General features: G+C 49.5%; 10 protein-coding genes across 10 annotated transcripts; 3 read left to right on the top strand and 7 right to left on the bottom strand.

Moving 5' to 3' along the window:
• Positions 1 to 215: 215 nt before the first annotated feature.
• N7500_007463 (translocation channel protein TIM22) lies at positions 216 to 868 on the bottom strand (the record flags this gene model as incomplete). Its single annotated transcript, XM_056678607.1, has 3 exons — positions 216 to 551; positions 611 to 706; positions 761 to 868. The coding sequence occupies 3 exons, from the start codon at positions 866 to 868 to the stop codon at positions 216 to 218; spliced, it is 540 nt and encodes a 179-aa protein (XP_056533607.1).
• A 609-nt stretch (positions 869 to 1,477) lies between these two features.
• On the bottom strand, positions 1,478 to 3,263 carry N7500_007462 (DUF4048 domain-containing protein; the record flags this gene model as incomplete). Its single annotated transcript, XM_056678606.1, has 2 exons — positions 1,478 to 1,682; positions 1,747 to 3,263. 2 exons carry the CDS (start codon positions 3,261 to 3,263, stop codon positions 1,478 to 1,480), a joined length of 1,722 nt encoding a protein of 573 aa, XP_056533606.1.
• Positions 3,264 to 3,699: 436 nt separating this feature from the next.
• N7500_007461 (uncharacterized protein) lies at positions 3,700 to 5,931 on the top strand (the record flags this gene model as incomplete). Its single annotated transcript, XM_056678605.1, has 5 exons — positions 3,700 to 3,787; positions 4,429 to 4,846; positions 4,898 to 5,196; positions 5,249 to 5,391; positions 5,533 to 5,931. 5 exons carry the CDS (start codon positions 3,700 to 3,702, stop codon positions 5,929 to 5,931), a joined length of 1,347 nt encoding a protein of 448 aa, XP_056533605.1.
• Positions 5,932 to 8,515: 2,584 nt separating this feature from the next.
• N7500_007460 (uncharacterized protein) lies at positions 8,516 to 9,475 on the bottom strand (the record flags this gene model as incomplete). Its single annotated transcript, XM_056678604.1, has 1 exon — positions 8,516 to 9,475. One exon carries the CDS (start codon positions 9,473 to 9,475, stop codon positions 8,516 to 8,518), a length of 960 nt encoding a protein of 319 aa, XP_056533604.1.
• A 2,390-nt stretch (positions 9,476 to 11,865) lies between these two features.
• On the bottom strand, positions 11,866 to 13,847 carry N7500_007459 (STE20 family serine/threonine-protein kinase; the record flags this gene model as incomplete). Its single annotated transcript, XM_056678603.1, has 4 exons — positions 11,866 to 13,371; positions 13,424 to 13,591; positions 13,664 to 13,731; positions 13,802 to 13,847. 4 exons carry the CDS (start codon positions 13,845 to 13,847, stop codon positions 11,866 to 11,868), a joined length of 1,788 nt encoding a protein of 595 aa, XP_056533603.1.
• A 374-nt stretch (positions 13,848 to 14,221) lies between these two features.
• Positions 14,222 to 15,903, bottom strand: N7500_007458 (FAD-binding oxidoreductase; the record flags this gene model as incomplete). The annotated part of the gene is made up of 2 exons (XM_056678602.1): positions 14,222 to 14,254; positions 14,308 to 15,903. The coding sequence occupies 2 exons, from the start codon at positions 15,901 to 15,903 to the stop codon at positions 14,222 to 14,224; spliced, it is 1,629 nt and encodes a 542-aa protein (XP_056533602.1).
• Positions 15,904 to 16,439: 536 nt separating this feature from the next.
• N7500_007457 (dTDP-4-dehydrorhamnose reductase family protein) lies at positions 16,440 to 17,560 on the top strand (the record flags this gene model as incomplete). Its single annotated transcript, XM_056678601.1, has 4 exons — positions 16,440 to 16,621; positions 16,675 to 16,694; positions 16,746 to 17,457; positions 17,530 to 17,560. 4 exons carry the CDS (start codon positions 16,440 to 16,442, stop codon positions 17,558 to 17,560), a joined length of 945 nt encoding a protein of 314 aa, XP_056533601.1.
• A 904-nt stretch (positions 17,561 to 18,464) lies between these two features.
• Positions 18,465 to 20,783, top strand: N7500_007456 (uncharacterized protein; the record flags this gene model as incomplete). The annotated part of the gene is made up of 1 exon (XM_056678600.1): positions 18,465 to 20,783. One exon carries the CDS (start codon positions 18,465 to 18,467, stop codon positions 20,781 to 20,783), a length of 2,319 nt encoding a protein of 772 aa, XP_056533600.1.
• A 1,212-nt stretch (positions 20,784 to 21,995) lies between these two features.
• N7500_007455 (glycoside hydrolase family 16 protein) lies at positions 21,996 to 23,123 on the bottom strand (the record flags this gene model as incomplete). The annotated part of the gene is made up of 1 exon (XM_056678599.1): positions 21,996 to 23,123. One exon carries the CDS (start codon positions 23,121 to 23,123, stop codon positions 21,996 to 21,998), a length of 1,128 nt encoding a protein of 375 aa, XP_056533599.1.
• A 502-nt stretch (positions 23,124 to 23,625) lies between these two features.
• On the bottom strand, positions 23,626 to 26,160 carry N7500_007454 (potassium ion transporter; the record flags this gene model as incomplete). The annotated part of the gene is made up of 2 exons (XM_056678598.1): positions 23,626 to 24,441; positions 24,499 to 26,160. The coding sequence occupies 2 exons, from the start codon at positions 26,158 to 26,160 to the stop codon at positions 23,626 to 23,628; spliced, it is 2,478 nt and encodes an 825-aa protein (XP_056533598.1).
• Positions 26,161 to 27,264: the final 1,104 nt, after the last annotated feature.

The following is a 27,264-nucleotide window of genomic DNA, read 5'->3' as shown; positions in this document are numbered from 1 at the left end:
CTAATATGGAGAGGCCATGCAATGCAGGCGTCAAACAAAACATGCAATGCAAGGGAGGCAGGCCATAGTAACCATGCTCCCTGAGAAAATCAGATAAGAACAACCGAAACGCCCGCAATGCTTCCGTTCTATTCCAGAACACCAGATGCCGTAGAAATATACAAGTCGAAAAGCGCAACAAGGTCATGCCTTCAAGTCGGATCCGAATTGAGCGTTTACTCATCAGCGGGCATTCTCATATAGGCATCAATAGCCGCACTGAACGCCGCGAAACCAGCGCAACCGAAGGCAGCAGCCTGGGGACCGGCCTTTGCGCCGAGAATACCACCAGTGACACAACCCGCGGCGACGCTGTTGGTAAGATCGTTCTTTGCACGCAGGCCCTCGATGCAGCACTCGGTTCCGGAGTAGAGCGCACCGACAATACCGAAGTTCTTAGCAGACGACCAGGAGCGGGCTCCCATGTCCTTGAAACCGCGACGGACTTGTTCGCGCCAGGGGAGGTCGGCGATAGCGCGGCCTTGGGGTGTGAAAGTCGAATCGTAGGACATCTAGAGCGGAGGGTGTTAGATATGAACCTTGGAGGTCGATTATTCAATTAAAAACTTACACTGGCCATGAAGAGACCGAAAGCACCACCAAGACCGAAACCCATGGTACCCGAGATGACTGTCTTGATAGGACAAGACTCCATACCACGTTGCATCTATACGGACCTTCGTTAGAATTGGACAAAAACACATCGGGGTCGACAACGAACCATTTTGACCATAGCCTGTTCTTGTTCATTCATTCCCTGGGTGTCCGGATTACCTCCTAGGGTGGCCATCGGCATCGCGGCGGTGCCTGTGGTGAGTGGAAAGGCCATGTTGGAAGCTGACGCAGATAAGGGTTTAATTAAATGAGGTCGTAGATCGTACTCGCTGGATCGAATCCAAGCTGGCCTAAATGATCAATCGACTAGACCTCGGCGAGTAAAGAATCGCGTAAGCAAGTAAAATATAGAACGCGGAGATCTTGCGGAGGCGAGTAACTGAATTTATTTTACGGGGTACTAAAGAGCCCCAAATAGCATTTCTGCACGTGATATCCCGGCTCCGCAAAATCATCGTGCCGTTATCGGTGTAAGTTGTATGATGCATTATTGAATCTGAGAAGAGCTGTAACCTAGGTATGTACGTGGAGTTATTCATAATAAATGATATAGCAACCTTGCAAATTCGTTTGTATTCATAAAGCTAGAGAACAAAAAGAAATAGCATTCGTCGTGATCAAATCAACTGGTATTTCAGAATCTTCAAAGCAAATTGAAGGCAGATAGTTGGAAGGTAGCAAAGGAAAATAATTGTATCGACAAGAGAAGAAGCAACGCTCTCGTATGGTATAATTGGGAAGTCGTAGCCCTACGTAACTCCGTAGATAGGGCCGAAGAATGGGTAGCAAGTATATACAAGAAAGAAAGGAAAAAAGAACCCTACTAGTCCCTCTTGCTGTCCTTGCGGGTGAGCGAAGGAGAGGCAGTTCGCTCTGGAGAGGGTGAAAGAGAGCGCTCCCATTCTGCCATCAAATTGGATGCAGTTCGTTGAAGCTTCGAGGGGGCCAGCTTGGTAATTGCAGGCCAGGGAATGCCTTCGGAGACACCAGAATCTAGTGCAGAGGAAGCTGGGTTCAAATCGCCAAAGCTAGGAGCGTGGTCAGCGCATGACGAGGTTGTCATAGATGAAATCAGAAAAGGTCGAACGGTACCTAGCGCTGGTTCGAGGGCTGCTACCCTGTGTGACGGGCGATTGATCACGTTTGGATGCAACTGTTGATCGGCTCGACGAGGGCGTGTGCGTCTTCTGCGCGGATAGGGGCGTGTCCCAGCTATCCCAGCTGTCGAAATCTTCATCCTGCGCGTCGAGTGAATTACTGGAGAGGTGGACGCGCTGTTCGGCTTCGTTCGCCTCGTTTCGGTTGGCGGGTTTGCTGTCGGAGGGGGTGCGCGGAACGTTCGGAGACTTCTGAGCGGGTGTATCAATGCCGAATTCGTTCCAGAAAGACGTGGAAATTTCCGCCGGCTTGGTGTCTTTACCAGTTTTTGTCTCGGCCGCTGGCCCCCTTCCCCGCGAAGACGATGACGATGATCGCGATAGCTTGCCATCCGCTAGCAATCGTTCTCGACTCCGGGATCCCGCCAATGACTCCCGCTTGCGACTGTTTGGTGGTGCCAATGAGTTGGATGGTGAGCTTCGTGTTTGTGTGCCGTTGATTCCTTCCTCGCCCACCGTAGCTTGTCGGATATCTTCCAAAAATGTCCACAGACCCTCGCGCAGATCGGATGCCATTTGTTTGCCTGTGCGTACCAAGGCCTCCCGCGAAGGGGGAGGCAGAGTCTTCTGCCACTGCGCGAGGAGATGTTCCGGTACCTGGCTTTCGTCTAGTTGTGCACTCATCATAGCTGCATTCTTGCGATCGACCGATGGTAGTGTTGCAGACCGTGGAGTGCGGCCCACACGTTCTTCCGAGGGACCTGATTCTCCACGGGAAGAAATGTTGGGGCCTGAGACTGGCGACAAAAGAGACAGAGTCCGTGTATGTGCGCCGTGAAATACTCGCCGACCATTAGTCCCAATCTTGGTCCCGGGTGCGGCGGCAGCACGTATACTAGCACGTCGGTCTAGATCTCGGCTCACCCGTTCTTGTGATACCGTGGAACTTGTGACTGAGCTCATGCTCTGTTCCCGGCAGTGTGAAATTGAAGCCTCGGGTGTTGCGGAATCAGGTGATCGAAGGGGGATTAGTGGCTCCGCATGATTGATTTCCGCCCTCTTTCTAGACTTTTCAGACATTGCCCATTGCTTTTTAATTGTCACTAGGTCTGCTTCGGCTCGCGTGAGCTCCTCGCGAAGCTCCATGACCTTCCGTTCCTGCGAGGCGATGGCCCGCAGGAAATCGTAGCCATCATCCGGGACATCAAATGCCATAGGGGTTCCCGGAGGTTGAGCGGGTGAGGGGCGAGTTGCGGACTGCGTGACTGGGGTTATGGAGCCGGGGGAGGTGATGTTGGAATCGGGTGTTTCAGGATCGTTCAGGTTGATGGGGAAGTTCAGAGTAAGGCGTTTGGCATGACGGGCCGTACGAGGCAGTGATCCTTTTTTCTGAGCGAGAGATGATGAGCGTGATAGAGTGGAAGGGCACTGCTCGGAAGCAGAGTCCGGAGTTGAAGTCTGGTCCGGAAATGGACCATAGACCAGGCTCTCCGCTCCCGGAAGACTCTCCATTGTGGACCAGCCAGTAGGAGAGATCAGAATCAATCAAAAAGTCATAAGAGAAACAAACAAAATCAGTAAAATGCAAAAACAGAGGAGAGTTGAGAAGGGGAAAAATAATAGCTGTTGGTCTCCTGAGTCCAGCCCACAGCGGGTCCCCACAGTCCACGGGCTGTGTTTCAGGGGGAATTAATTAGCCTACCGGTCTTGGCATCTCCCCCGAGGTAGAGTATAGATGTTCAATCTATACAGAATACAAGGTAGAATAGACCATGACTTTAGCACTCAGTATGTCTCCTAACTGTTGAGATATCCGGTTGTTGCTAATCCAAGGCCGAAGCATGCCTGTGCTTCACTAACAGCCGAGGTTTTGTCATGTCTTCGGGTTTCAGATGAGCTCCTGCAGAGCATTGACCGGTATGTTATATCCTTCAATTAAACCTATAGCATGCCTCGCAAGCAGCTGCTTTACGAAGAAGCACGGCTAGACGAGATGGGAAGTGATGGAAAGAACCTGCCAGGGAAGGTGCGATCGAGTAAGTCCGAGATGTCAAAACGGCAAGAGCAAAGGGTCATCCATTTTGGGAAGGTACGTGAAAGGTGAGGATATAAAAGGCCTCCCCCCCATCCTTCTTTCTCTTCTCTTCTTCTCTTCCTCCCTCCAGCCCTCGACCCCCATCTCTCCGTAGCCCACCTGAGATCGTGTAGAGGGTTGTGCCTTACTTACACACAAATGGATATCAACATGACCAATTGTTGAGGTCCATGTGTAGGTCCGTGCTCACATCAAACTGGGAGGTCTCGTGGATGTGCTTTGAGAAAGTCGATGGCTGAGCTTGGGGCTCAGTAGCCATTGACAGGTCCCACGGAATACATGGGGGGTCCCCACTATTGTGATACACATTTACCCAAATGTAACTAGGTCCAAGTTACCACTACATTCTAGTTTCCAGTTCGGTATGTCTAGTGACCAGTGTATGAGTCGAGCCTGGATTTAGCCTTTGTCACTGGGCGGCCCCAAATGTTATGGGGTCATCTCGGGTGCCTTGTTTAAGCTTATTTTTAGCTGCACGCTTAATTCTCATGAAGTGGAGGCTGAAGAAAAAGGCAAGTCACCCTTCCGGTGTTGAAGTGATAAATGAAAGTTGAGATATAAATAGACCGCGGGGATATGCAGGGACCCGTCCGCCATTCAACCGCATCTCCGTAACCAAGCGCGCATTCGCCAACCGCGTCTTCGTCATGAACGGGAGAGCAGGTGCCCTGCGTATTTGTTCTAGCGTTAGAGTCATTCACAGGGGAATTTCCCACCAACTTCCCATCGCCGCGTACCGACTGACCTCCCCCTTTGATCCAGCCTGGTCGCGTCGATGCTCATCACAATGGACGTCCAACCCGAGAGTTTTCCCAGTCTTCGATCTCGGGTTATTGGATTCATCTCTCAAGATTGAGGAAGAGATTGCGATGGGATATGAGCCCAACGAGACATACACATATCCTGCCGAGGAGGAAGAAATCCTGAACGACAGGTACCAGATTCTACACAAGATCGGCTATGGGCCCACGGCGACTGTTTGGTATGCTGTGGATTTAATGTGAGTCTTTTATGTCAGTGGGAACAGCACTGCTCTAACAGTTAATGGAAGGGAGCCTAGAATGGTTGTTTTGAAGATCTATGTGGTGGACCACATGCTTAAGGCTTATGGGCGTCTCCATCCACCACAATTGTACGACCAAAGCGAGTGCCCTCTTCACGAAGTTAGCGACCGTTTCTCCATTAAAGGTCCTCGTGGTTCTCATATCTGTGTTGTTCACGAGGGACCCCCGATGGACCCAGAACAGATGCATTCAGGAGACAAGATGTATCTCGAGTCGATAAGGTCTACAATGAAACAATTACTGATTTTGATGGATTTCCTACACACCGATTGTTATCTGACTGCCCGTATCGCTCCTAGCTATTTTTTTCGAAGGATGGATGACTGATCATATAGCAGGCATAAAGCCAAACGAAGCATTCAACGTTACTTCCGGCCACAGACGAGATGCTGGACCCAGCAATGATGAGCTTATCACGCCGACGATACTTCCAGGCGACGGCGTTCCCTCCGTCTGGATTTTCCAGACAGTGATATGTCGGGTATCGTCGAAAAACACAGCAGGCCTCCTGAAGAGGTCTTGAAATCGAAAAGTGATCACAGGGCAGATATCTGGGCTACTGCTCTAGTTGTGAGTACCTTTACATCGGGGAAAAGGCAACAAGCTTACAAATTTTATCCAGGCGTGGGGCTACGCTAGTTCCCAGGGACTCATCGACGGACGAAACTCAGTTGGGGCCTTTGATGACCGGGTCCACATCGCAGAGCTGGTTGCTCTCCTTGGCCCGCCTCCATCAGAGTTCCGCGAGAAGGTGCGACTGGGTTCCTTGTTCTGGGACAAAGAAGGAAATTGGACGGGCCAGGCTCCCATACCAGAGCGAAACTTGGACACCCTGGCAGGTGACAATATCGACGGCGGGGATGTGAAAGGTTTCGTGCAGTGGATGCGAAGGGCACTACAATGGGATCCTGAAGATCGACCAACGGCTCTGGGGCTTTTGCGTCATGAGTGGATGGCACAGAAGACGAAGCCTGTGGAGAAGGAGACAGTGGATTTATCCGAGGATAGCATCTCGACCTAGTCTTTGCATCTTGCATGGCATCTGGCCTGTATAAGTACATGTACATAATATGAAAAACTCCACTCAGTCAAACTCAACTCAACTAGAGGCTTGGTGGACTATACCCACGGAAAAAAAAGAGGTTTGCGATGAAAAGTACGGCAAGACAAATACTATACATTTGTATTCAGAAACCCCCTGACTGTAGCAACAAAGCCCTCCCTTGTCATTGCCTCGCTTTCTAGCAGAGCTTTGTAATGTTCAATCTTGTCCAACTTTTCGCTATACACCTCCAGCTTGCTCGGCCTTTTTGCCAGAAGGCCTCTCGGCTCTTCCTGGTGACGAATCTCGTCTATTTGTTCTCTGCATCTTCCCGTACCAAATCTCTGCCGTAACTGCATACAGGGGAAAGTAAAGCAGTCAAAAATGTACTGGAAACAAGCAAATGAAGACAAATGGCACCCGAATCCTCGGACCATGCAACGAGCTTGGAAAATTCTTTCTCATGGGGCTGTGATATCTTTCCCTCTTCTTCATCTAAGACACGTCTGAGCATTTCAAGACGCCTGAGAAAGCGGCTTGCTACCTCGGGAGGTTCTCCATTCATAGAATCCCAATTTTCATCAATAGGCCGATTAAAAAGAAGCCACCAAGGCGCCGAAGCGAATAGCTGGGCTGGACCTGCGTTAGCCCATTCTAGATCCAGTACTGCAACTATTGTGAGATCAGCTTGACTCCTGAAAATCACGTTTGCTGGGCTGAAGTTGTCGCAGGTAAGTTTGAATGGGGCTTTATCATAATCTTGATTTACCGTCTCGGGTATCATGGATTCCGGAATTGTTAGCGATGCAACATTTGACTGTGCATTCTGTTGCACAAGAACTGAGTTAGGCTGATCTCGAGGTTGCTGCCGGTCTTGGTGGAGGGTATACCCTGGAAGTTAACCGCATGCTTTCCGGCACGAAACGTCCCATTTTTCGATTTTTATTCCTCGCCTTTCTTTTTCAATGCTTGAACAATATCGTTCGTGTTGAATTGAAGTACACCTTGGTCCGGCGGGATGAATCCCTCGACGATGACGCGCTCCTCGGCTGGAAGCTTCCCATGAGCCTCCAACCACAAGTTATCGTTCCGCGAGGTGATTATCTTTGGGCCTTGTTGAAGCCAATTTTTCGAAGTTTGTCTCCGCAATGGGTGGTTTTGTGGGGGCTCTGGCGCTGAAGTGCTTGTCAATCTCGACGGTGGGATCGATCCATCATGCCGGATGGGGAAATAGGGATTTTGAGGAGATTTCCTCGAAAGATAGCAGTGGTATTTACCCGTGAAAGATTTCTTGAGACTCGAAATACCACGCTCAGACTCGGAAACGAAGATATCTCCCGCTTCTCATCCGGTCTGATGCAATAAGGGAATTGGGGCGATATATCTTTTTCGCGCTGGGCTGGCGTCCAGTTCGGCTGAGCCAATGGCCGGAGAACAGGCCATGTGGCTGAGGTGTAGCGCCGATGTAATCCAGAGGAGGAATTACGGAGTTATTCTTACTTCAATGATTGAGTGTCATTGCGTCTTCTGCGATTCGTCGCAGTAGCTTGCATGAAGTTGAAAGTAGGCGCTTATCATGAGGTATTAACCAGGAGAGTACACTTAGATTCCATGTCTTATATTTAACAAGTCTGAAGACACCTTTCACTCATAATTCGATCCCCTTTCCCTTGAAGCCCATCAGACGCGAAACGTGCAGAAAGATCAAAGCGGCGGCCTAGACTGTGGACCTGTGGATCGTGTATTTGTGAATAGGAAAAGTTGAGATGGTAATTGAAAACGTTAGCCGAATGGCATCGGAGAGAGGAAAATGATCTGGTGTAGTCCAGATTTCCGACATAGCTCTTTCCATTCTAGTCTGGACCTCATGAGCAGAACCTCACTTCTTCATTAAAATTGGGCCATCTACACATCACCAACGAATCAGCGCTCTGATTCACCTGGTCCTTCAGCATCATTGGTCTAGTGGTAGAATTCGTCGTTGCCATCGACGAGGCCCGTGTTCGATTCACGGATGATGCACTCTTCTTTTTTGCTTTCTTTTTTTCCCGCTTGTATGGGTCTATCGGAAGATGATAGAAATTGTTGTACAGGCCCTTCAGGGAGCTTTGAAGAATACCATAGCTCTCAGCCCATATGCATGTGTTCAAGCTCGAGAGAAATCTTTCAAAAATGCATTTGATATCTTTTCACTCGACTTTGAACCCCACCTGTAACACATCCATCAGCCTGGGATATTCGCCGGTTTCAACTGCGTCGATCCATTGGAGAATTCTCTTGAGGGCGAAACCATCATCACAACGCAATACTGCGTGGAAAAAATCATCCTTGAGTGTGTTTTCTTTGACATCGGCGGCCCAACCCGGTCGTAGCTGACACATCCACCTCATGTAAAGGTCCCTCAACTGAGTGGTCTCGTATTCCATCAGGTGCACCCAGTACAGTTCCGTTTTTCCCTCATTGTCAAGATCGGGATCTATAGCAGGCCCCACTTCTTGTGCCTCTTCGGGGGTTTCATCTGCATATTTTTCACGCTTTGGTTCTTCTTCCCGAGTTGATCCAGTCAAAAATTCTGGCATTCCAGTAGCCATTCAAGATGGCATGGCCGAGACACATTCCCAATCAATGATAGCGGTGACTTTTCCTTTCTCATCCACCAGGATATTGTTGAGATTGAGATCTTGATGCCAAAGTACGGATCGTTCGGGGGGTTCTGAAGAGCGGGGAATATTTTGGGCAATAATTCAACCAATCTGTTGGCAACCGACAGAGCGAAGGCAGCGTCCTCCTTGTCTTCCTCATCCTCGGCTTCTTCTTTCACCAAAGTGTGATTTTTGATAACGAATTTGAGGTAAGATACAAGCCAATCGTGGGTTGAGCGGAACGGCCCACGGGGTATGTCGAAGTTGAAACGGTTGCCCGAGAAGAATGAGGTCGAAACAATCTCGCCTGGCTTTTCATTCTGGGCAGCGGCTTCTTCGCCGGGAGTGAGGGTTCCAATTCCGGAGAACGTATGTTGGCACATCTGAGCTTGAAATTCAGCAATTTGTTGGACAAGTGCTGCCTTTTGGAAGGTGGTCAAGGTCCGCCATTTCTTATACGCGGGAACACCGGGCTTGAGTTCCATCAGAATCCATTCATATCCGATTTCATTGCTTGCTGATTCATCGTATGCAAAAATTTCTGGTACAGGGATATTTGTCGCGCGGCGGAGAAATTGTAGCGTTGTAACTTCGCCCAGCGTTTTGCTGTGGGGGTGGACGGGCAGAGACACTCGCATGAGGAACAGGCGGTTGCTGGTACGAGCTAGGTAGAGCTTGTTAAAGGAACCTTCGGCATAGAAAGTGACATCGCAGGTCTCCATATCATCTAATGAGAGACTGTTGCGACACACATTTTCGATGGCTTCCAGCTTTGGTTCTCGGGTCCAAACCGGTGTGAGGTCAAATCCACTTTCATCCCACGCGAGCCCATCGCGCGCGTCCACGTGCATTTTGCCAGCCTCAAACTGGATATAGGTCATTGATTCAATGGGGCTTTGGGGGGCCAGAGACATCCCCTGTGTTGCTGTCGGTGGGAGTTCTTCGCCACTAGTTGACATAAGTGCGGGGTAGATATAGACAGCTCACTCATATGTTTTCATCACACATTAGTCTGAGGCTACGTGCAGGTGCCCAAACTTCTAGTCCAGGGAATGTGATCGTCTTGCCAGCCACACGCCGGTGAGTTAGTAGCTGGGTGGGTGTTAAGAACTGCGCCAGTTGCCTAAACTTGGAGTTATAGATTAAGTAAGAGACTAATTTCTACCGGGGTAGGCATGCCTTACCATGAAGATATGGATATAAAATAGATAGTTCGACTGTCCTTTAGATTATTGTTTCAATCCTCGGCTTCAATAATAATCATGGCTGTTAGATTCTAACAAGAAATACTTCTTCTCTAGCTTTCAGGGTTAGCAATGTCCTTTGTCTGATCAGAGCCAACGTGTTTCAACCCGGTCTGGTCTAACGCATTCACCCGTCCAAGCATGAGAAGAGGGGTGGTTACAGCATATCAATGTGAGATCACAGCTTTGTGTCCCCGCTCATATATGAACGATCAAGATATGATAAAGCAGAAAGACAGATCGATATGACCATACTGGGGCTTCGTCCCAACAGAAACAACAATTCGAAGCCAAATCCAAGACGGGATCACATAGTAGCCCCAAAAGAGAAAGCAGAGACTGGTTTTGAAACTAGTCTGATCCAATGGCAGGGTGGCAAATGTAGTTCTATGCATTGTCTTGCTGTGGGTGCATAAAATCCTGTAAGCCGGTGTGTAGCACATGGTAGGATAGGGATCCTCTTGGGTATAAGCCCTGGAGAGCACTGGGGCCGATGGTCATGGCCGCCAAGCCTTTATGGTTCAACCACTAGTGCAAGAAGTTTAATGCTGGGGCTCCACTACCTTAGGTATGTGCTTACCTAGGTATGTACGTACCTAGATACCTACCTAGATACTACTTAGTTACCCATATGAGGCCACTCCGTACTATTGTCGTCCTATAGCATTCAAATATGATAAAGAGAATAAAAAAATAAATAAGTGAGCATGGCCGGTCATTTTGAGAGCAATGTTAATTTTTTCTTTACTTATGAACTATATGCCTTTTCGATACGCCTTTTTCATGCTCTGTTCGAAATATTTTCTGCTCTTCTGCTTAATGTCCTTATATCTGTATATTGTAGGTAGCCTTGGAAGGGTGTAGATCTGAAGAGATTAAAGTGGAGACTTCGGGAAGGATCCACCTTCCTATTTGGTGTATAAATTCAAGGTGAAGAACCAATAATGTCAAGATGCCCCCGGGTAGCTGAACTGGTGCTCCCCCCACGCGGTGTCTCAACGGAAGTAAGTTGCCTTCAGGTCGTGATGGAGATGGTTAGGTTTGTGGGCTATCTGGTTAGACCCCAGGGGTGTACAGACCCAGAGGGCCTCTTTTTTCTCTCTCTTCCTCTTTCATATTGTACTGGAAAAAAACAGATCAACCTCTAGCTTCTCGCTTATCTCTAGCTATAGCATAGAGATATATACAAAGTCTTCTCTGGGATAACTGTTAGGAGCAATACAGATTCGAGACACGCTAAGTTGTGCAGCCGCAGTACACCCAAGTGAGTGTATGGCATAGTGGCTCCTTCTTCGGCCACAAAATCCTATCAAACCATTGGTGTCCGACACAACCATATCGAAAGAGAATTAGACAGAAACGTCAACGATCCAATTCCATTTCCAAAAATCAACATGATCGACAAACACAATGATAGACATGATAGAAGATAGGGAGGCCATTCGACAAAGCAGTAGAGCTTTCGCTTTCCTGTACCCCCTACCTCCCGCTCAAGCGTCCCACCATGACCGACTTCACTGTGGACGAAGACCTGTGCTTTGGCAATTCTAAATATGGGGAGCCAGGACTTATTGCACAGCGTTGGATAAGTTTGGACCAGAAAAATCCGTCGAAAAGCTTACAGAGCAATTGTGAAACACCAAGGAATCAAATAACCAAAAGATCAAGACGTTCATCACATTTCAGACGTAGTATGTTCTAGTACTCGTAGAAAATACCTAAAGAAAATCACACAAAAGACCAAGGGCCAAGAGAAAAAGACAGAAGCACAGACAGCATTCTATCGGGAGAAAAGAGGGTACAGAAGAAAGCGCAAAAAGATTACACCAGATCATTAGAAACTCCGGGACCAGTCCCACCAGAGTAAGGGACACTAAACAGAACGAACGGACACCAAGGATGCAGCCAATGGCAAAGAGTTGTACAAGAGTCAGAACGCCAAATTGGGTCTATACAGCGAATGGAAGAAAGAGTAGCAGGGTGTGATGAGGGTTATTTCGGGAGTGTGAGGGTTGTTGAGGGTAAGATTAGGCACCGCCCCAGCGGTTGCGGAGACCCTCTGACCATCGCTGGTAGAGGACGTCTGAGAGTTGTTTGGTGTGTTCCATGGCGGATGTCGCCGGGGCAGGGACAGATGGGGGCGACTGGGGTTGGGGTTCGGGGACGTATGATTGGCGACGACGGTGGCTCTTAAGATGTGGGTTGTTCTGGGCCAGCACAAGGCGTGGCCGCGAGGGGGAGTCGGGTTGTGTGGTTGGGAGAAGAGTAGAGAGGCGGGAGTCTGCTTGAAGCTTCTCGTTCATGATTCTGACAATGTGGTAGAGGCCTTCAGGGTCGACCATTTCCAGGTCGCTCCAGGCTTCAGCCAGTCTGGAGATTGCCTCGCGTTTCTCTCCATCTCCTGTGGTAGACAGGACTTCCTGGCAGGAAAGTCCTACTGCCTTACTGTATGCACGTCGTCCAATCTGAGCCTCCTTGCTGGAAGAGTCGATGGGCACTGTTTTCGGGCTTTGGTTTTCATCAAAGCCCTGCTTGGCTGGGTTCAGATCATTGGGGACTTTATCTGATACCCGGCGGAACTGTCTGACGGTAGATGGGCTGTTACCGTAGCTCAAGTCCAGACCAAGGGGTTGTTTGACACCACTTGAGCGACGCTTGGTGTTAGCCCGTCTGACAGATGGAGATCGGTCAGTAGGGATCCGGTCGGTAGGAGCTCGGCGGACGGTGGAATTTGCTTGGTGCTTAGGCGGTGCGGGTGGTGGTGGGCTGATATGTAGTTCTTCTAACATTTGAGCTGGATCGGGCTGGTTTTCGTCCTCCTCATCGAATGTCATCCAGTCTGTGCCCTTGGGCTTCCACATTGTAGGAGGCTTAATTGTATCAAAGACCCAGTCATCCTCGTCGAGATCACCGGGCCTAGTCATGGTGTGCATAGACTCGGCATAGTACTTCACGTCTCTTGCCTCACCACGCCCACCATCCCAGTCCTGCTTACGATGAATCAATTCTTGGAGTGCCTCAGGCTTTCCCGCATTGCGAATAAACTTGTGTCTCAATAGCTCCTTTGCACTCGGTCGAAGATCGGGGTCTTTCGTCAAACATTGCGCAATGAAGTCCTTGAATGTGTTGCTGTACTCATTTCCTTCGAGACGAGGGGCGGGGTTTTTCGGGATCAGGAAGAGGACTTTCATCGGATGTGTGCTGGCATGCGGGGGTTCTCCGTTTATCATTTCAATCGCCGTGATACCTAAAGACCAGATGTCTGCCTTGAAGTCATATCCAGCCTGCTGGATTACCTCGGGTGCCATCCAGAAAGGGGTTCCGACGAATGTATTGCGCTGCGACTTGATGTTGACCAGCTGTGCGGCGACACCAAAATCCGCCAGTTTCACCTTTCCAGTCTGAGAAAGGAGAACATTGGCAGCCTTGACATCACGGTGGATTTTGCCTTCATTGTGCAAGTAATCCAAGCCCAGGAGGAGCTCTCTGCAGACGATGGCCACATGGGCTTCGTTAAAACATCCAGGTTTTAACTAGGACAATTAGCAATTTATCTCACAATAAGAATATCAGCAAGGAACGTACCAAATCCAAACAAGAGCCACCTCCTAGGTATTCCATAACAATCCATAGTTTGTGCCCTTTTAGAAAACTGGCCTTGTATTGTGTAACGTAGGGGCTAGCGCAGGTAGCCAAAACGGAAATCTCTTGTTGAATCTCCTGAATATCGTCCTCGCTGGACTCGAGATCGATCTAAAAAAGGGGTCAATTATGAAACGGAAAGGTGGGGTTTGACTCAACAGGTCGAAGAACATGAGCGCGTACATGTTTAATGGCAACGATCTCGCCGTCGGTCTTGTCAATGGCCTTGTAAACGACTCCGAAGCTACCGCCTGCAAACGGAGAATACAGTTAGCCGACGGAATGACAAAAAAAAAAAAAAAAATTAGAGCTTCAACTCACTCCCCAGCTCCTCCATCACCTGGTAATGACTCGCCATGTCGTCCATTGTGCAATAATTCAGCCCTGCTACTCCGGTCGGACAAGGTATATCGACAGGGCTCATCCAAGTACTTGAATAGCTTTGGACTGAGATGTCAAGAGAGTCAAGAAGCCCTGAACGGGGCAAGGGGTGGAGAAACCCCAAACAAGCTCCGTCTCACATGGCAACGGGCGGCCTCAGGCAGCAACCGGGGTATATCTGCAAATCTGCAAGGGATTCACTATGCCATGGAAGATCATTTACTCCTTTTGCTATTACTTGGTGTACATTCATGTACATGTATATGTCTGTGCTTGTACATGTGATTAGATTATTCCTTGGTAGCAAATGGCTTTTGTTATTCCAACTCCTATACATTGTAAACACCCATGCAACCAGCTCTAAATATATTTGTAAGGGTTCATGATCCCATTCTAAGAATCAAAGTTAGCAATTGCACCGACATAGCAGCTATTAGTCCACTTACCGGGTCATAGAGGTTCTTCAGCTGCTTCATCAACTTCACCATCGTCTCGTTCTGGCTGTAGCCAATGAACTCACGCTTGGCAACGCCAAGCCCATGCTCAGCACTGATGCTGCCCTGGCGCTTCTGAATCCACTCATACACCCACGGCTCAATCGCCTTCTCCACTTCCTTGCTGTACTGTCGCACGGCAACGTTCAGGTGCAGATTGGAGTCACCCATGTGACCGTAACCAACAACAGCACGGACAGGGAACGAGTCATCATCACCGACTAGACCCTTCTCAGTGAGGCGGGCCTTGCAGTCCTCCACAAGCAGGTACAGGTCGGACAATGGAATCGACACATCGTACTTGTAGGTGCCACCCAAGTGGCTCAGGGACTCGGTGATACCCTCGCGCCAGCGCCACAAGGCCTGGAACTGGGTCTCATCCTGGGCCAATACACCGTCGGCGACAATGCCATCACCCATAACGTTCTCCAAGAATGACTCCAGCTTGGCCATATCGTGCTCGGCGTTGGAACCGCTGGTCTCCACCAGACAGTAGAAGGGATACTCACCCTCAAGAGGGTGCTTGTTACCCGTAGATTGGATGACCAATTGCTGGCTGCGACCGTCCATCAGCTCGAACGCAGAGAGAATCTCCGAGAGCTGACCCTTGGCAGCGAGGTAAGCTTGCTGGACCTGCTCGAAGCTCTCAAGACCAAAGTAAGCCACATTAACCGCCTTGGGGCGAGGGGGGCACTGAATAGAGACAGCAGTCACAAGGCCAATGGTACCCTCAGAGCCGATGAACAGCTGCTTGATGTCGTAGCCAGTGTTGTTCTTGCGTAGAGTCGACAGCGCATCCACGATGGTCCCGTCCGGCAGAACCGCCTCGAGGCCCAGCACGGTACCGTGCAAACTGCCGTAGCGGAGAAGGCGCAGGCCACCAGCGTTGGTGGAGACGTTTCCACCGATGTGGCAGGATCCCTTGGCACCGAGGTCCAGAGGGAAGAGATGCCCCCGCTCGGCGAGATACTGATCAGCAGTCTCAAGAATGACACCGGCATCAGCGACCAACACACCGGAGGCAGCATCGAAAGAGCGGATCTGGTTCATGCGGGAGGTGTTGATGACGATCTCATCAAAGACCGGGACCGAGCCACCGACAAGACCAGTGTTTCCACCCTGCGGCACGACGGCCAATTTGCGCTCGTTACAGTATTTCAGCACCTTGCTGACCTCCTGTGCATTCTGGGGCTTCAGCACAAGCCGGGTGTGGCCACGGTACTTGCGCATCCAGTCGCTATTGAAGGGTTCGATATCGTCCGTCGCATCGGTAGTCACGCCATCAATCACGGCCGACTGGGAGCCCAGAAGCTCCTTGAAGTGTGCGACATCATCGGCGGATATCTCAGCGAAGTTGGGATTGCGCTGAAGGTTGGGGTAGGCATCGCTGGTGAACTTAATCTGGCGGGAATCGGAGTTGCGGGTGGAGCTGACGCTGAAGGCGCGCACTGTGAAAGGTGTGATGGATTGGATGGGGCGAATGGCAAGGTGAGGACGAGGCACTCGGGCCCGCCGCAAAGCAGCTGTGAGGTTCCTGGTACTAGACATGGCTGGGGAATTGAAAGAACAATTTTGAGAATGTTCAGTGAAGATACTCCGATGCTCCGATCGGCCTCCGAGAGCCAGGTCCCGGCCGATTTTGATTCGACCTCGGAGATTTTCGGCTTTTGATATTCAACGCTTGCAGAGTCTTCATGTTGTTTGGTGTTTAAATTGGCCTTGATCTCGGTATGCAAATTTACTATGTATATTAAGTATACTCTAAAGTATAGCGGTCAAAGTTGTAGCGAGATATATATCCCTGAATGCTGTACCTGCGCCACTCGACCTCCAAATGCACGCCGATCATGATATCATGCGATATATCTTACTACAATCTATATTGTACTCTCTACAAGATATACAAAAACAAATGACATTGATGGAATTGATCGAATTCCCATATGTTCAAAGTTGGCCAACAGGCTGATCGTGTAGTAGCTATATCCACATCTGGCAGAAGTCAGTTACGTCACAGTGGCTCTCCACGTCCACAAGGGAAAAATGGCTTCTCTCAACTTCCTCACTTAACCACAACATTCAAAATGACATCGACAGTTCTTGTTACTGGAGCCAGTGGCCTCCTTGGCCGTGCTGTTTTCAATACTTTCCAACACTCAGGCGTGTTGGTTGTCGGCCAGGGATTCTCCCGCACTGCCCCGCCTACTATCTTGAAGGCCGATCTGGAGCAGGATGAAGACATTCGGATGCTCTTCGATGAAGTCAAGTATGTATTGCCAATTGGATCTGAAATATAGATATTGATTGACTTTAATATAGGCCTCAAATTGTCATCCATTGTAAGCTAATGAGCTCACGCGATCACCCCATCCTCGACTGACAGCTCACAGGCGCCGCAAACAAGTCCCCAGACCTCTGTGACAAAAACCCAGATCAAGCCCGCAGGGTAAATGTTGAAGCCACTCGAACATTGGCCAAAGAATGTCAATCACGCGGCGCTTTCCTCATCTACATCTCGACCGACTACGTGTTTCCCGGCACAGAAGGCGACGCACCTTATGAGAACGATGCCGAGACCAAGCCTCCGAATTTGTATGGGCAAATGAAGCGTGATGGCGAGCTGGCCGTACTAGAAGCAACTGAAGCCTCTGGCATGGGCATTGTGCTGCGCGTGCCGGTGCTGTACGGCAATGCCAAGGAGAACTCCGAGAGCGCGATCAACACACTCGTCGACGCGGTCAAGAAGGCGACGGATGAGAATGCCGGAGTGAAGATGGACGACTGGGCCATACGCTACCCAACCAACACCGAGGACGTTGCGCGCGTCTGTCGGGACATTGTCATTAAGTACCTGCGCGAGAAGGAGAAGCGCAAGGACTTCCCTCGTATCCTGCAATTCTCGTCTGAAGACCGCATGACCAAGTATGAGATTTGCCAAAAGTTGGCTCAGGTAATGGGTGTCGCTATTCCTGGAATGATTCCCAACAAGCAGGGCAATGATCCTAATGGGGGTGTTGTACGGCCTTATGATACACATCTATCTACCAAGGCACTGACTGAGCTGGGGATTGATGTGCGAACAGTGGATTTCATCGTGTGGTGGTAAGTTCTCTTCATGGGCTGTATCTGCATAGCTGTACCCCTTGCTCATAGGTTTATGCTAACAACTCACAGGCGCCGCGAATTGGGTGCTTATAGGAAATAGGGTCGACTTAAACGCATTTACCTTGTAAGAACGATGAAATATAGAAGGACTTGGGTCCGATTGAAAATCAGAAAGGAGATTTAAGCCTATCAAGGGCAATCAGCCCCAGTGACCACATTGCAACTATCGCTTCACGAAACTTGTATACTCTGTATAAGGAGTAAGAAAGTTGATCTAAACCATTTCCACGGGATTTGGATGTCCATGATATCGGGTATTTATGAAGAATAGCAAGTACACCTGGAGTTTAGTATGTGATCGTCTTGTGGACCCCCATATATCATCCAATAATAGTGTCACATTTTGCATTGAACAATCTAATAGTGCCACTGGCGTCAATAGTACCTGTCGATCACATACCTTCATATATATATACTCCGTACTTCGTACGGAGTGCTCAGGTCAACCTCGTATATCCTGGCGTGAAACCGCATCCGGCGCGGCAGATCCGAAAATGTTCAGCCCCCACGAAACCAGCTGGAGTACCAGGACAATTGTGTTTACTTCTCTTCTCTCGATGATTGATATGCCATGTACTTTGAAGTTCAACTCATATATGATCTATCGAAGAAAGTGAAATCCTATGCACCCTCAGCCTAGCCCGGCCCATTTGACGATCGGTGCGGGTCACTTTTGCCCCCAACGAGGTGCGTATGGTCGATTGACAACAGGCCGGTTTGATCGTGAGAAATGGGATTCTATTTAGTCTCTGTGTTTTTTTTTCTCCCAGAGTCGTGTTTTCCTTGCACTGAGAACCCTGAAAGTCGCAGACTGCAGAGCAAAGTCGCAAAGCCGCAAAACCGCAGCCTGGAACGGGAAATTGCTGTTTTGAAGACGCTAACCTTATTCTGTCATTAGGCCCTGGGAAATTACGAAACGCTCCTGGCGGAAAGAAAACTCCAGCATGAGTGAGAATATGGCAGCGCAGTCTGTGACTCGAAAGTTCTCCCGATATCGTGCGCGAGGTGCGACAACCGGCGACGTCGAAATGCCCCCACCTGCACCTGTCGCTAGCGTTGGCGAGCAAAACCCCTCGATCGCGAGAAGCAGATCTCGATATCGTCGCAATCGGCCATCGTCAAATGGAAATATCGCACCTCCTACTCCTGCCCTTCCAAGCTACGCGCGACTTCAACCGAACCAGCGGAGTGAAGGAGAAAGTGTACGTGCAACCAATCGCCCTTTGGCAACACAAGATGAGGTAGCATACACACGCCAGGCGCACCGACAAGATGCGATGGAACAATTGACTGGAGAGGATACCTCGGCGCAACACGTTGGGCAACCTCAGGCCTCCGTCACGCCAAAACAAGTCGCGCCATTACCCCGATCGCAAACGGCCCCGGCGCACCCCCCGGCGCATCCACCGCGCAGTGCCCACTCGGAGAACGATGGTTATCGCAAGTCTTTCTTTCAGAAGGTCAAACTTTCAAGATCCAAGGACCATGACAAGAAGAATGAGCCCCTTCCGAACTACATTGGGGTGGGAGGAACCGGAGTGGTTCCAGGACTTGATGCTCCTGTCAGCGCTGTCAACGCCGGAGAACGACGTGCACTTGTCAAATACGGAGATGCCACTGCGGATATCACTGTCACCCCGTCAACTCAAGTCCGGGATATATTGCTAGATGCCACGAAGCACTTATCTCGGGACATTGACGCAGAAAAATTTATTCTCATGGAATCTTACTCTCAAGTTGGCCTCGAGCGCCCTCTCCGCCGCTACGAGCATGTGCGAGAAGTCATGAATTCCTGGTCACATGATGCGGACAACCAGTTCATTGTTATTCCCCCCTCTAGCGTGGACGCTCTGACTCAGCTCGATGCTGGACATGCTCCCAGTGGGCAGCCATCCCCAGTGACTGTCCATATTTATCATTCCCAGCGCCGTCGCAAGTGGGATAAGCGATATGTTACCTTGCGTTCTGACGGACAAGTCACAATATCGAAGAAGGAGAATGCCAAAGATCAGACCAATATCTGCCATATATCCGACTATGACATCTACTTTCCCAGCGCCCGAGCGCTGAACAAGGATATCAAGCCACCCAAGAAGTTGTGTTTTGCAATTAAGAGCCAGCAGAAGTCATCTATGTTTTTGTCCACCGAAAACTTCTTGCACTTTTTCTCGACCAGCGACAAGTCCATTGCCGATACATGGTACAGAGCAGTTCAGAAATGGAGAAGTTGGTATCTTGTCAATAAGAAAGGCGTAGGCCAGAAACAAGAGACTGAAACGCCAAAGCGCGCTGGAACGAAGAAATCGACTAATCAGTCGAGAAATGTGCACAACGAAGTCCCACTTCTACAACGGGAGACTCCTACTGAATCCCCGAAGCGTGGAAGCTCCGATCAACAGAGACCAACAAGCTCCAAAGACATCTTTACCCGGAAGAAGACCCTTCGTGGACATGTACCCCCTCCATCTTCATATCCCCAGCCCCTGACACTGGATACCGATATGGAAGGGCCCTTCACCGACAAGCATGCCTTAGTTTCAGGCATCTCGCCCGAAGAAGTGGAAACTTCTACTTTTGCGCCATCCGGACTCCTAGGCCGAACTTACACCCAGCGACAAACTGCTATGCGGGAACGGGATGATCGCGATAGGAGGGCTAAGCAGGAAGCCTTTACAGGCACTGGCTTTATGAGCGGAGGATCCACCCAAACCCCGGGCTACGACTCAAGTCCTAATAGCCGGACTAACACCATGACTCGAGCTCCCGATTCATCCCATTTCAATAAAACCCCATCCCTCAACCAGAAGCCCCTGATTGATCTCACTCCAGTCTATGCCGAGCCACCGCAGCATAGTCGCAAGGGCAAGGGCCATGGTGTCAAAGTCCAACCAGGCATGCAACTGATTGACGGCGCCACTGGCCCAGATCAGACGCCGGGAGGAATCGCCATCCCACCCTCGACTTCGTGGCGCCGGCCAGCCGCACCAGTAGAAACCACACCTCAGCGGCGCAACACTACTCGCAGTATGCGTCATCAGCCAAATGCATATGCGCCTCCTATTTCTGCTGAGGGAAGCCCGGCACTTCCCACCGCCCAGTTCACCCCACACAGTCTGCTGGCACATTCAGCCAGCACGACTAGCCATCGAAACCCGCGCAGTGGACACGGCGTCGCAACGGGAGACCGCAATGCCACACGGCCGTTGTTGGATATGTCCCCTGAGAATCCCTTTGCCGATGGCAGTCTTCTGCGGCACTTGTAGCATTTTTTTTTTTTGTTTTCCTCTCCTTTGTTACTTCTATTGTCACGATGATCATGATTGTTATACCGCGGGATTTGGTTTGGTATACCTAGGGTTTATTTGATTCGGGCCGCTGGCTCCCCACACTGCGACAGTGCGAGGTTGAGTTCAATCTCGTTATGTCTCGATGCATTCTGTGTCTTTTGATCTGGGGATGAATGATTCATAGCCGATTGTGCTTGATAGACGATTCATCTTTGTTAGAGATACCCACTCCATGTTTATTAGTTAGCACCGAAGTGAAACTGAATATCTATCTCTCATCTTTGTTCCGCATTATTTCAACTCACATTTACTGTCGTTCAAGGATATTCTGACATCTCCATTTTCTACTAGACTTCAAGAAAGTATAATCACCATCTGACTTGCCATATATCGCGGAGAACTATCCAACTAAAATAACCCGCTTCCTTATTCCATGCATAAAAAGACAATTGGCCTGATCAACGGCCGTTTTGACTGTACTCGAAACAATACAATTTTTCGCGGGAATAAATCAAGAATCCTCAAGCCAACCACGCGAACCACATAAATCACCAGGAAGTCTCATTTACAACGAAGCAACGAAGTTTGCCTTGATCCGAAGCGACGAGGGAGAAAACCATTCTTTGGTACTATCAGCACCGATCTAGGTCTCGTCGTCAATAATGCTCAGGAGAGTGGGTGGTGGGGCGATATTGATAATAGGGAGTATGAGGCCGATGGCGAGGAGTGGTACAGTGATGAGAGTGATGAGCCGGCAGCGCAACTTTCAGTGGTGAGTTTTGTTTGAGAGATTGTTGGCTTCCGGCTAATGAAAGGACAGGTGTTTCGGAGAAGAATCAGGAGCAAGGGTCTGTTGAGATGCGTTCACCCCATTGTGAGTCCAGCTGTAGGACCCGATTTTCTCTGCTCTGTCTATGAGATACCGAGTCACTAGTCAGAAGAACAAGACAAGACACCTTGGAAAGAACATGAAGTCGAAACCTTTCTGCTTGGGCGCTACCTACATTGACTTCTCTCATATAAGCCCGAATATCTAACTCCAGCAAAAGCCGATGGAATAGCAAAAAGCAACACGCTGTAACGAGAAACATTCCTCTTGCTACAACCCAATCCAATCATATCATCTGGTATATAGCAAATAGTAAAACAAGAACAACAGAGAATTCTTATCCCTCAGCCCTTTCAAACTCAAGAGGCACGATATACCTTGAAACTCCTGAACTCCCAATAAGCATCAACAAAGCTGCCAGGATTGGTCGCAACGAAACCCGAACAAGTCGCCGGACAATGATACAAAGTATCGTAATACTGCTTCTGAGCAGCAAGCTCACCACAGAGATCAATATTGATAATGATACTCAGATTCTTGAAATGCGCCGCAATATCACAATCAGTACCGGGGAAATCCGCCAGCGCGATCCCCCAGCGACTTGGATCCGGATTTCCCTCCGTGATATCACCAGGAACAGCTCCAGCCGGAAAGAACCAAGCGCGAATGCCCGCATCACGGAGCTCAAGCACATAAACACCTCCACCCCGGTTATTCATAACCTCCCCATAAGTATACTCATCCCCGATGACACCACACCCCGAATTCCCGTTCGTGACATTATCACAATTCGTAAAGATCCCCTGACCAGTCTGTTTGCGCTTGACATCCATCTTACACCCCTTGGTAGTATGAATGGAGACTTCATTGCCATGACTTCCAAGATTGGTAGTTTCGAGCACATCGATCTCCCCATTCCCCGGCCAATTATATCCATCCGTTAACCACAACGCCGGCCAAGTCGCGCATCCAAAAGGAGTATGAATGATATCGAAGACAAAAAGACCTGAATCATAGGTATTCCTCGACTCGACGCGAACCGAGTTCCGACCAGACCGGGCATGGGGTGTCGATGCGTCTACGCGTAGGATTGCCGAGTTCTCAGCTGCATAAGTGAGGTTAAGATGTCTTGCCATTGATTTGTTGACGTAGACGACGAAACCTTTTGTTGGGTCTTCATCTGTGAAATAGGTAAATTGGTCGAAGAAGGTTGGACCGGAGTATGTGTCTGCGAGGGTGTAGTTGAGGGGTGTGTAATCTGGGTATCTGTTTTGGATTATTTCGACGGGGATGAGTATTACAGCCAAGATGGTGACTATGGCTATTGTGCTGGCGATGAGTTTCGTGCATAGGGACCAGCCTCGTGGGTTATACCAGGGTGTTTGGGATGGAATGTCTTCTGGTTGGATGGTTGTGATTGGGGATTTGGTTTCGGTGGGGACTGTTGAGGTCCCGCTGTAACGATTGAGATATGGCTGTCGGTCCATGATGATATTTGATATAGTGGAGATGATAATTCTTGTAGAATACTTGGAGATGAGTTGCGTTTTAGAATGTAGCCTTTGTCATAATTCTCAGAAAGCGATGTTTGTCGTCATGGATAGCACATCTACTTCTCTTCTGTCCCAAAATGGACAAGCGCAGATCTTTCCTGATCCATGGATCACTTGGCTATAAATAGTCTAGTCGATTCCGTCGTACACCAACCATGCAGGGTCACCTGTTGATATCAATCTCTACTTTCCTTATCAAGTTACAATTCATTTGACCACCATCTAGAGAGATGTAAGATTGATTAAAAGGTGCTTGGTCCCTGCAGTTAGTGGCATGCTGCAACCCGTGAGCTTTATTCTACTAAACAAGCAAAAGTCCAATATTTCCAAAATTATGTGTACAATGAATTATAATGGAACCACCAGGGCACGTATATATGTAGAACGCCAAGTCATTGTAGGTATAAACAAAATATCGAAAGGTTCCACCCATTTTCTATCGATTGGATCGGACAGTCGAGGAACGATGCACCAGAGAGTCTGCATTCGGAGCGGGATGGGTTTGCCAGTCGTGGGTTTCCATGCCAGAAGACAGACCCGCATCATTCCTTGCCTGAGATAAGGTGCGTGATTGCGACTGGGCAAACGATCCACCGCCACTGAGGTTGGATGTGCGGCGGCGCATGCGGCGCTCTCCCTCTTGGGCCTCGTGTCGGTTGAGGGCGTCAGAGGGAAGAAGAACGGCGCGGTCAAGCGCATAAGGTAGACCACGGTGACGGCCGCGGAGTTGCATGGCAATGATCACCAACTTGGAGACAACATTGAACTGTCCCGAGAACGAGGTGTCGGAATCTGGGTATCCAAACGACAGACCCACTGTACCGTATGCCGAGACAACCTCAAACAAAACAGTGAAGAGCTGGAAGGCGTAGTCGTTCGGATTCTGTAATTTTGATCCTTCTGAAATGGCAATGATAAACAAACCTAAAAAGACGTACCACAGATCGAAACTCAGCTGACGTCGCAAGTGAGCTCCAATATAAGTGGGGGCATTTGTATCTTCGTCGTCGTCAAACTCTGCGGCATCGTAGATGCCCAAACTCTTCTCTTCATAGACATTGGTCCGACGCATGGAGATAGCGATGGGGAAGACCGAGATATACATCATGATCAGATAGGAGACCTGAATGGCCGGGTGAAGTTCTGAAAGACTGATGATTCCAAAACCGGCTGTTCGTGTCGCAGCAGCTTGGAAGAAGCCGTCCACAACTCGAATACCCGGTGGTAGTGCAGTGACAGCAGAATCATTGAGCTACGGAATCGTGGTCAGTAAAAAATTGTGTGGAAGGAGAGATATCCCCAAACTCACATCCAGAATAACAAAGAAGATCAGATCAATGCCGTTCAATGCGATAAGGATCGCAAACAGCCACCAAGTGGCATTGCGAGGGAATAACAGAGTGAAGCATCGACGAGGATGATCCAGAAGGAACTTCAATTCTTCCCATAATGCGCTCCCCTGGCGAGTAAGCTTAGAAAGAACCCAAATCATCAGACGAAGCATACATGGAAAGGCGGTATTTCCAATAATGATCAAAAAAGATAGCATCAACAGAGGGAAAATGGCCCTTTGGAAGGAGTACATCGAGTCAGGTGTCAAGGTGAAACCCAGATCGTTGAAGGCGGACGCAGATGTAAAGATTCCCCACCACGGCCGCCCAACTCCATCAGCCCGGACAACATCGCCCCACTTGTCATTGGTCATGATCCAGCCGATCATACTGACCATGCCGATGAGGTGGAAACCGAGATAGTAGGTGATGAGAACAACGGCCAACGTTTTGAGCGCACGGTATTCGATACCGCCTAACTCATCACGCTGCTCCTCAGTCAAATCAACGAAATTGGAGTTACGAGCCACTGTCGCATTCCAACTGAGATATGGCTGAGTGGACATATCACGTTCTTGTGTCAGAGATCGGAAAATACCCCTAAAGGTATTTCTCGTGTTACTAGGGCCGAGAGTCGTAGTCTCATTCCCGTCCTTAGTCTCCCGGAAAGTGGGACGAGTGTCAAGACGGGGGAACGTACTCCCGCGGGGACGGGTTCTTGAAATATCTGGCTCGTTGATGGTGATGTGCGGTCCTTCAAGTGGGCCAATCTGATCGAGCTCCTCGGGGTTTGTACCAGGGCTTATTTGGTCGTCCTGGTCTTCCTGGTCACTGGAGTGCTGAGCCTGTTCACCCTCCTGAGCCACATCTTCTTCCAAGGCCTCAGGTGCACCACCACGGTCGTACTCTCGGGGACTTGGAATGCGCAGCGCTCCTTTGTCCTTCCGTTGCTTTTCCAGGAAGGCAATGTGATGCTCAGGGTTCAAGTGGGTTGGCACCTTCAAGCTACCGAGGCCAAAACGGGGTTCATTACTCGTGTCTGTTCCATCGGAGCTGGAGTCGATGCTGCTACCCCGGGCTTCTGGTGTGTTGGCGCCGGAATTGATGTTCTTGCTACCAGGATCCGTCAACCGCGTGTCTCGCGCATCCCCTGAATCGTCCCGTATCACCGTAATCGGTCGACCGCTGACTCCGCCCTCCGCACGGTTGATATTGATATCCTCGCTATCTCCATCATCGGTCACGGTTTCCATGCGTGATCGGGTTCGTCGCATCGCACGAGCGTCTCGGACCACATGTTGGAAGCGCTTCTCGAACCAGTATAACCGGATGAACACCAGGGCGCTGTTGATGAAGATCGGTGTGCACAGACATGTGATTAGGTATAGAATAATTTGTTGATATAGCCAGAGATTATTCAAATTGACGGTGTTCAAGCCACTTTGGGTCGCGGCGCCGGCCGATTGGAAGAGGGCATCGATGTAGTCGATATTACCACCAGGGTAAACGATAATGGAGCCGATTATAACCCAGGATATGATATAGGCATAGTGGAGGAGGATGAAATTGAGGTGAAGTTGGTTTAGAAGCGGGACCTTCTCCTTGAAGGATGTCACCCGGCGAAGAAACGCCGAGAACATGTTGAACGGACTGCGGCCAGACCGTTGCCGAGCGGAGACCACTGGCACTGGCCGAGGGAAAGATGCCGAGATGGGATTCTCTCGAAAGGACGGGAATTTATCAAACCTAGGACTATTAGCTTCATCTCGACTTGCTTTTCGCACGGCATACATGTGGTCCCGTCGATCGCTACCAAGCGGAGAGTTTTGACTGCAGGAAAAAAAAAAGACCACCGCTAGCCGCGTGGCATTGAGCCACTATTGTTTGTAGAGATGATCAAGGGCATAACGAAAAGAAGTCAAAAGAGAGGAATGGCAACTGGTATATGTAGAGAATCATCGTAAAGGAAAATCGTAAAAAAGCTCGCCTTGGAGCTGGGGAAAATCACGCATGCGGGAATATTACAGTACAGGATGTATGGTATTGTCAGATGCCGAAAACGTGGACTGCCGATCTCTTTTCGTCCCGAGTTTTGTGGCGAAGCAAAGCCTTAGAAAAGCCTTGGAAGTGTATTTTTTCTAGGTTTTGAAGCGTATAATATGCGCTAGGAGGTGCCCTATCTAGGTAACTACCTAGGTAGGTAATCATGGGTATATAAAACAATAACAAACCAAACAGCTTCAGTGGATTCACCTTCCACTCTACAGCTTTTACTCGGTAGGGTTCAAAATCGGGATTGACTACGGAGTATGTACATTCGGCCTTGGCCGAGTGTACATCCCTAAGGTGCAGTAGCCCTCGAGGCATGCATTGGCACGTGAAGGTAAAGTACGTCAATCTTGGCATCTGATACATCCCCAAATCTGAAACTGCTCATCACCATCTTAAAATCATAAAAGGTAGCTGCCTAACTGCCTTAATTGCTTAAGATTGAAGGTTCTGGATCGGCCCACTTTTCATTCCGGCTATGTCGTGGGCCGTTCCTAGCTGAATTACCCCTATGCTGTTAGGGCTGCCGAAATATCGATATATCCCCCTTCTGATTGGTCCGTTGGAATCGCGTGCATTCTCTATCTTATAGAGGGTCGCCGCCCTATACTTATTCAAAGAAGGGTGTTGCGTCCTTGTCCAATAATTTATCGACGTGTCTCACTCCTTCCTCCTTGTACTTGCTTTTTTTTTTC

The sequence above is a fragment of the Penicillium coprophilum genome (assembly GCF_028826855.1).
Source record: "Penicillium coprophilum strain IBT 35676 chromosome Unknown utg000004l_segment0_segment0, whole genome shotgun sequence".
Lineage (NCBI taxonomy): Eukaryota > Fungi > Ascomycota > Eurotiomycetes > Eurotiales > Aspergillaceae > Penicillium > Penicillium coprophilum.
Note: the sequence above shows the minus strand (reverse complement) of the source record. Positions and strands in the feature narration are given on the sequence as shown.